Source organism: Otolemur garnettii, unplaced genomic scaffold (genome assembly GCF_000181295.1).
Source record: "Otolemur garnettii isolate 467f Iridium unplaced genomic scaffold, OtoGar3 scaffold00052, whole genome shotgun sequence".
Lineage (NCBI taxonomy): Eukaryota > Metazoa > Chordata > Mammalia > Primates > Galagidae > Otolemur > Otolemur garnettii.
The window spans coordinates 7,181,865-7,190,999 of NW_003852447.1; the positions used below are offsets into that span (position 1 = coordinate 7,181,865).

Sequence of the window (9,135 nt, forward strand, 5' to 3'; positions counted from 1 at the left end):
GCCTCCCAAGTAGCTGGGACCACAGGCGCCCGCCACAACGCCTGGCCAGTTTTGGTTGCAGCCATCACTGTTGTGTGGTGGCCCGGGCTGGGGATTCGAACCCGCCGCCTTAGGTGTACGTGGCTGGCGCCTTAGCCGCTTGAGCCACAGGCGCCGAGCCTGAACCTTTCCTTTCTGACACATTTCTGTGTAGCAGAAGTGATAGTTAAATGTTGGTTCTTCAGAGATTATTTCAGCATACAGAAAAAATAAAGGCAGTTGAAATCTCATCTAAGCTACTTAATGTAGATTTGGGGCAGCCACTTTTCCTTTCAAAGAAGTCATGCAGATAATCCCCACAGGTAATTCAATATTATTTATACCCCTCTGAGCTTTGTTATAAACTTACATGAACTTGAAGTATTTACATGAACTTGAAGTCTATGCGTATGGGGATGTGTATGCCAGAGCTTGTGCCCTTTTCGTGTGTGGATTAGGAACTTTTTAAAGTCCATAAAGGCTTGTTGTGCACTTAAAAAAAGGAAATTTTTTTATGTGTTGTGTTTTTCCCTGAAGTTGAGATGACAGTAATACCATTAGGAGTTCCATATGTTCTTATTTTTAGGCATCTGTATGATACTTACTAATAAGTTAATGTTCTGTCTTGTATAATTATCTGGCCTTGAAGTATATGACTTGGTGAGAGGAGCCTACTTAGGGACAAGTGAAGATAAATTTGTTTTATTTATTTATTATTTATTTTTTGATATAGAGTTTTATTTTGAGTATGACACTAAAATAAGACTATAAACTTTCTATTAATTTCCTTTCTAATAGGCAATTTGTTTTTTTGCTTTTGGAAGTTAATGGTGGTTTATACAAAAAGAATGAATATCGTTTTCTGAGTATACGTAAATATATGGATTTAATATCATTATGCTCATTAATTCTTTGTTATTAGCTTTAGCAAATAGGTTCTAATAAAAGAATTTAGCTTGTGCTTTATATTTTATTAGATTTTTTTGTGCTTATTTATATTTATTCAATTTAATCATAAGAAAACCAAAGAACCAAACCACTGAACTTTGAGAACACAACCGAAATGCTAATAACTTAGTGTTTATTTGAGCTAGTGACCTAAAATTTTTGTAGTAATACATGAATATTTTGTCTGTCATTAGAAGGTTTAGCCTTATCTTGGAAGTTAATGGTAAGCTGGCACTTTTTTCTAGAAAGAACATTTGCATACATAATTATATTTATCAATTAAAAGACTTTTTCTTAGATTTTATTAACTTGCTGAAGTTAATAAAGTTTGCCATTTGCATCAGTCGTTTTAATTTTTTAAAATAGTTCTTCCTTCTAAAAAATAACCCAATAGATATAAACAAGACCTGTATGTTGATTTTAGGTATCACTAGATAGATAGTTCAGTAATAAGGGAAGTAAAAGGAATTTTAAACATTTCCCAGAAACTATGGATATAGTATACATTTCTTTCCCTTAATTTCATCATGGGAGTTAAATAATACAAGCTTTCAGACAGCTAGCAAAATATATAGTCAAATGATGTTTCAGTTGATTAAACTCCAAAAATTTACATTTTAGTTGTCAGACCTTAAATCACTAGAAATTCAGAGAAGTACAGCACTGATGAAAAGCTGATCCGGTATTGTGGAGCTACTGTCTGACACGCTCCTATCTGCTTTCTGCTGGGTCTCACAAACTCCTGTCCCTTTCCAGGCTGGATTGATGTCACCTGGGATGCTGGTGGCTCAAACTCTTACCGTATGGGCGCAGAAGGAAAATTTGACCTCAAGCTTGCACCAGGGTACGACCCTGATACAGTGGCATCACCCAAACCTGTTTCATCCACTGTTTCAGGCACAACGCAATCATGGAGCAGCCTGGTGAAAAACAACTGTCCAGACAAGACATCTGCTGCTGCAGGCTCCTCAAGTAGAAAAGGAAGCAGCAGTTCTGTGTGTAGCGTGGCCAGTAGCAGCGACATCAGCTTGGGTTCGACCAAAACGGAACGGAAATCAGAAATTGTAATGGAACACAGTATAGTTTCAGGAGCTGATGTCCATGAGCCAATTGTTGTTCTTTCATCTGCTGAAAACATCCCTCAAACAGAAGTAGGGTCATCTTCCAGTGCGAGCACCAGCACCTTAACGGCGGAAATGGGAAGTGAAAATACTGAAAGGAAGTTAGGCCCTGATAGTTCTGTTCGTACTCCTGGGGAGTCTAGTGCAATATCAATGGGAATTGTTAGTGTTAGCTCTCCTGATGTTAGTTCAGTATCTGAATTAACCAATAAAGAAGCTGCTTCACAACGACCCCTTAGTTCTTCGGCAAGTAACAGACTGTCAGTGAGTTCTTTGTTGGCTGCGGGGGCCCCAATGAGCTCTAGTGCAAGTGTGCCTAACTTGTCCTCAAGAGAAACATCTAGCTTGGAGAGTTTTGTAAGGAGAGTGGCAAACATAGCACGGACTAATGCCACGAACAACATGAATCTAAGCCGAAGCAGCAGTGATAACAACACTAATACTTTGGGGAGGAATGTGATGAGCACAGCAAGTAAGTGAGCTTTTCCTTATGGAACCCAATGCTTTTTCCATTCTGAGAGATGCAAAGTAGGGTCTCATTCAGTGTGGTCTTGCTGCAGTCTTTAACTAGATCATTAACCAAATCTAGACACAGATACATCAAATTTAGCACTTCAACAATACGACGTTCTATGGAATCATAATATTTTAAGAATTCAGATCAGCTGTAATAAAGAACCTTTCATTCTAAAAGGATAAAATAGTAATGCTTTTATATTTTTCACTCCTTTATGATAAATTATTAAGCAAAGTTGTGTGAGGAAATAGATGATTATTAAATATTATCATAGTCCATTCAAACCAAAACTGTTAGTTTTTACTTAGGCTCTACACTGATTTTAGCTTCTGAAAGTTCTAATTTAAGTGACTAACAAGTTGAAGTAATTCCCTTGGAAAATACATTGGGAATTATTGCATTGCTTGTTTGACATTTTTAAAAGGATAGGCTTAATATTTTGAAAAATAATACTATGAAAACCAAGAATTTTTAGTTGGATTTCAGTTGGGTTCCCAAAGTTGTTGCTTTTTATCTTTTCCATTATTAGTGTTTATGACCTCATTCTTAAAAGATACAAATCTTGTTTTGTTTTTTTTTTTTAAATCTTGTTATTTTAAGGTTGCTACAATCCCACCTATTTGTACTGATTTGCTTCATTTTTAATCTTTAGCTTCTCCTCTTATGGGTGCTCAGAGTTTCCCTAATTTGACTACACCCGGTACGACATCAACAGTGACTATGTCAACCTCCAGTGTTACTAGCAGCAGCAATGTAGCTACAGCAACAACAGTTTTATCAGTTGGTCAGTCATTGAGTAATACTTTAACCACCAGCCTTACATCAACTTCTAGTGAGAGTGACACAGGTCAGGAAGCAGAATATTCTTTATATGGTAAGTTATACTTTAAATTACTTAGTTACTTAATGATGCTTTTATTATATTTTCTCCTGGGCTATTTCTAATTTTTGTTTAAAAAAGGATTATTTTCTCTTTTTAGAAATGTAGAAATCTTCACATAAGATGAAAAACTTGAATGCTGTGAGATGCTGTGAAAAATTATCTGAATATAAACAAAAACATAGAACTTTTATGTGTCTTTTTTTTTGCCTTTTGTCACTAATGACATTTTAATGAAACTATGATAACAGGTTTTCGACAGTATTTATCAATAAGAGAAGAAATATAAATTAATAAACTTTGTAATGAGAAATTCTTTGGATACTATATCAAGGTCTTTTGGAAGTAATTTCTTAATTAGGTACCATTTGAATTTTGCAAATTAAATTGTGCTTAGAAAATACAGTAGTTAAATAATCGTGGCCTCCATACTGTAGTCAGAGGGAAGAAAACATTTGATTCTATTGCAGTACAGCATGTTTCTATTTCTTTTATTTTACCCTATTAGAAAAGTGGTTCCTTAGGGGCTGGCGGTGGTGGCTTAGGCTGCCACCTGAGACTGAGGCCAGTGGAATACCTGAGCTCACAGATTCAAGACCAGCCTGAGCCAGAGTGAGACCTTGCCTCTAAAAAAATAGCCGGGCATTGTGGTGGGTGCCTGTAGGCCCAGCTCCTCGGGAGGTCTAAACAAGTGAAGTGCTTGGGCCCTAGAGTTTTATGTTGCTATGAGCTATGACACCATGGCATTCTACTGAGAACGACAGAGTGAGAATCTGTCTCAAAAAGGAAAAAAAAAAAAAGAAAAGTTCTTTTTATAGACATTAAGAAAATTAAAATCATCCAAATTTCTACCAACAGATTATTTGATGTATTCTTTTTTTTTTTATCTTTTTAATTTTTTTAGCTAGGGTCTTATTCTGTCACTCAGACTAGAGTGCAGTGGCATCATCATAGCTCACTGCAACCTCACACTCCTGCCTGGGCTCAAGTGATCCTCCTTCCCTAGCCTCCTAAGTAGCAGGAACTGTAGGCATGTGCCTCTTTAGTTTATAGTGATCCACTGTCTCTTGTTTTCTGTCATGTTTACGACTATTTCCCATTGTTGCTTATCCTGTTCTTGTGGTGGTGGAGGAAGGGTGATACTGATAAGTGTGGTCTTTATACTTGTTCCCCCTCCCTCCCTTTTTGTTTGGAGAAGAGGCTCAGAAATTTATTTACTGTGTATTTTAGGGGAGAATCACAAAGTAACTGCCTCTATACCTATCTTTTTTGAATTTTACCTTTGTTTTGTAAAACCCAAAATGCACAGCTACTTTGCTGTGTTTCAATTGTGTTGACAAGGTTGTTTTTGTTCTATAGATTTCCTTGATAGCTGCCGTGCCAGTACTCTGTTGGCGGAACTAGATGATGATGAGGACTTACCTGAGCCAGATGAGGAAGATGATGAAAATGAAGATGACAATCAGGAGGACCAAGAATACGAGGAGGTTATGGTAGAGAGAGGCCCCCATTCTCTTCACTAAGATAGAATGTTAATAATTGAGTTGAAGAAAGGGAAAGCTAAGTCATAATTAAACATCAAAGCAAGGAAAATAGCACGAGTATGAAAAATGTAGTTAATTAAGAAAAGCACTTTTTAGCCAGGCATGGTGGCTTATAACTGTAATCCTAGCACTCTGGGTGGCCGAGGTGGGTGGATTGCTTGAGCTCACAAATTTGAGACGAATTTGAGCAAAAGCAAGACCCTGTCTCTATTAAAAATAGAAAAACTGAGGCAAGAGGATTGCTTGAGCTCGAGTTGGAGATTGCTGTGAGAGCTGTGATGTCATAACACTCTACACAGGTTAATAGCTTGAGACTCCGTCTCAAAAACCCTCAAAAACCAGGAGTTTGAAACCAGCCTGAGCAAGAACAAGACCCCATCTCTTCTAAAAGTAGAAAAACTAGCCAGATATAATGATGAGCGCCTGTAATCCCAGCACCATGAAATGCTGAGGCAAGAGGATTGTTCAAACCAAGAGTTTGAAGTTGTATCTGTGACACCACGGCACTCTTCTCAAAGAAAAAGAAAAGAAACCACTTTTAATCTAAGCAATTACGATTCTCAATTAATAGGAAATAAAGTGGTTATATTAGAAAATTCTACAATGTCACGTGCTGATATTTTAATAGGTTATAAAGTGTGTAAAATTAGAGACAATTGCACTATCTTAAAAAATATAATTGTCATTGGCTGGGGATGGGGGCTCATGTCATAATACTCTGAGACACCAAGGTCAGGATTTTGAGACTAGTCAGTGCAAGAGTGAGATCCGATCTTTATAAAATTAGAAAAATTAGCCAAGTGTGGTGGCTTACACCTGTGTTCCTAGCTACTTGGGAGGATCACTTGAGCCCAACCAAGAATGTGTGGTTGCAATGAATGACTATAATGTGGTTGCACTCTAGCTGGGGTGAGACAAAGTGAGACTTTGTCTCAAAAATTTTTTTTCTTTTTCTTTTTTTTTTTTGAGACAGAGCCTCAAGCTGTCCCCCTGGGTAGAGTGCTGTGGCATCACAGCTCACAACAACCTCCAACTCCTGGGCTCAAGCGAGTCTCCTGCCTCAGCCTCCCAAGTAGTTGGGACCACAGGCGCCTGCCACAACACCCGGCCATTTTTTGGTTGCAGCTGTCACTGTTGTTTGACGGGCCGGGCTGGATTCGAACCCGCCACCTTGGGTGTACATGGCTGGCGCCTTAGCCACTTGAGCCACAGGGGCTGAGCCAATTTTTTTTCTTTTTTTGCATGATTCTTTGACAATACACTTAACATGTTTTGGTACATACAGTTTTACAAACAGTGTCCATCTATTTTTTTTTTTTTTTTTTGAGACAATCTTACTTTGTCATCCTCCATAGAGTCTTATGCCATCACAGCTCACCAGCAACCTCCAGCTCTTGGGTTTAGGCAATTCTCTTGCCTCAGCCTCCCAAGTAGATGGGACTACAGGCACCTGCCACAAAGCTTAGCTAATTTTTGTTGCAGTTTGGCAGGGGCTGGGTTTGAACCTGCCACCCTCAGTATATGGAGCTGGTGCCCTACTCACTGAGCCACAGGCGCCGCCCTGATCTTGAAATCTTTAGTGTAGTTGATCCACCTGCCTGCGCCTCACAAAGTATCCATCTATTTTCTCAGTAGTTGTCACATGAAGGAATGAGGTGGAGGTGTAAAAGAATAATCTGCCCTAACCTTCAGATTTAACCTAAAAAAGGAATAACCAAGTCTGGGTAGGGTGGTTAAAAAAAAAAAAAATTGAGGCTCTGTGCCTGTAGCTCAGTGAGTAGGGTGCTAGCCACATAATGCTGAGGCTGGTGGGTTTGAGCCTGGCTAAACAATAATAACAACTGCAACCAAAAAAATATCCAGGCGTTGTGGCGAGCATCTGTAGTCCCAGCCACTTAGGAGGCTGAGGCAAGAGAATAGCTTAAGCCCAAGAGTTTGAGGTTGCTGTGAACTGTGACATGACAGTACTCTACCAAGTGATACTCTGTCTCAGAAAAAAAAAAAAAGTTGAATTTTAAGGGGTGAATATATTTTAAAATGCTTTTCGTACATGTATATGTTGCTAAGAAGATAAAATAGTACATTAAAATATTTCTTATGAAGGTAATTGCATGGTGAATTTAAAACAATTTATAACTTTTCTATAGATGGTTAATGAAGATAAAGTTTTTTCAGGGTAAGGCTGAATAGAAATATGTATGGGTCAAATAATTAGATATGTATCTCTTGCCATTTTTACATTTCAGATTCTGAGACGTCCATCACTGCAGCGTCGAGCTGGTTCCCGCTCTGATGTAACACACCATGCTGTCACCTCGCAGCTACCACAGGTCCCTGCTGGAGCAGGGAGCCGACCTATTGGGGAGCAGGTAACATCTTCATGTTTATCTTTCCTACAGTATATATATTTTTCTTCTGTGTAAAGCATTGACAAAATGCCTAAATGCCAGTAAGAGGGCAGGAAGGGAAGAGAGCGTCCAAAGAGAGAAAGAAAACTACTTTTGCTTGGTTCCATATTCCAGATAAAATCCATGACTGTTCTGATATAATGCATACAGGAGTTTCATACTTCCATCCCTTTCATCTTGGCCTTTGAGTAATAGCGTATATTAAAATGATTAATAGATACTTTCTAATATTTATAGTTGTGGTAATAGTAATCTTATAGCTAACACTGATCACTTAAGTGCAAGGCACAGTTCTTAATATTTTGCATGTATTAATTTTTTCAACAACACTTTGAGCATTAATAGCCCCAGTATTCAGATGAAGTGACTGCTAAAAGTCACACATAGGGTCCAAACCCAGCCATTCTTGCTCCAGATCTGTCAACTGTCAATTTGATCTGTTTTGAAAGTTAATTTTAGTGGAGTAAGTGTAGGTACTGTCTGTCCCATTTTATTTTGTATGTAAGTAATGCATTAGGAAATAAAAACTACATTTTTATAAATCTTATTTCAAAATAACATAGGTTGATTAGGAAGTTGCAAAAATACTACAGAGATCTTATGTGCCCTCCACCTAATTTATCCCAATGAATAGTTAATTTCACATTGCCTGATAGTGCAATAACATCAAAGGTAGGAAATAGACATTGGCACAATATGTGTGAGTAGTTCTTTGTCATTTTACCACCACTGATCCAACTCACTTGTGATGAAGTGAAATCACTAACAAGTTATGTACCGGTACCTGTTTCTAATAGCCTATTTTGTGATTAAGAAGCATGGCTGTGTAAAGAAGTACATCAGCTATAAAGAGCTACTTAGTAGATAGCACATTACTTTTGCAATAATGAAAATTTTCTTCTTGTAAACTTGCGTGTGGAATTTTATTTTAATAGGAAGAAGAAGAGTATGAAACTAAAGGAGGACGCCGGAGAACATGGGATGATGATTATGTGCTAAAGAGACAATTTTCTGCTTTGGTTCCTGCTTTTGATCCTAGACCTGGTCGTACTAATGTACAACAAACAACTGATCTAGAAATTCCTCCCCCAGGTACATTATGTTTTGTGTTTTATTTATTCATTATTATAACTTTTTTTATTAAATCATAGCTGTGTATATTAATGCAGTCATGTGGTACAATGTGCTGGTCTTATATACAATTTGAAATATTTTCATCAAACTGCTTTTTGTGATTTTAATAAATATTAAATAAGATATGTATAGCTTGAAAAGTAAGGTGCTACTTGTATATACAGGGTAGAACTAAACATTTTTAGGAAAAGCAATCTGTCAGCCTCAAGACCTTTAAAAATTACAGATTTTGAGGCCAGGTGTGGTTCTCACCTATAGTCCTAACACTTTGGGAGGTCAAGGTGGGATTGCTTGAGGCCAAGAGTGTAAGACCAGTGTGAACTCCTGGCCTCTATAAAAAGATCTTACCTCTGGCTGGCACCTATAAGCTCAGTGAGTAGGGCGCTGGCCCCATATACCAAGGGTGGTGGGTACAAACCTGGCTCCGGCCAAACTGCAGCAAAAAAAATAGCTGGGTGTTGTGGCAGGTGTCTGTGGTCCCAGCTACTCGGGAGACTGAGGCAAGAAAATTGCCTAAGCCCGAGAGCTGGAGGTTGCTGTGAGCTGTGATGCCATGGCACTCCAC

The 9,135-nt window shown here is 38.2% G+C and overlaps 1 protein-coding gene across 1 annotated transcript in view; it reads left to right on the forward strand.

Moving 5' to 3' along the window:
* HECTD1 (HECT domain E3 ubiquitin protein ligase 1) overlaps positions 1 to 9,135 on the forward strand; it is a 112,183-nt gene that overhangs the window by 81,991 nt on the left and 21,057 nt on the right. The window contains exons 25-29 of the mRNA XM_023514398.1: positions 1,723 to 2,559; positions 3,257 to 3,478; positions 4,844 to 4,977; positions 7,275 to 7,397; positions 8,372 to 8,528. Of these exons, the coding sequence (XP_023370166.1) occupies positions 1,723 to 2,559; positions 3,257 to 3,478; positions 4,844 to 4,977; positions 7,275 to 7,397; positions 8,372 to 8,528 (1,473 nt within the window). The remainder of the gene's footprint in view (positions 1 to 1,722; positions 2,560 to 3,256; positions 3,479 to 4,843; positions 4,978 to 7,274; positions 7,398 to 8,371; positions 8,529 to 9,135) is intronic.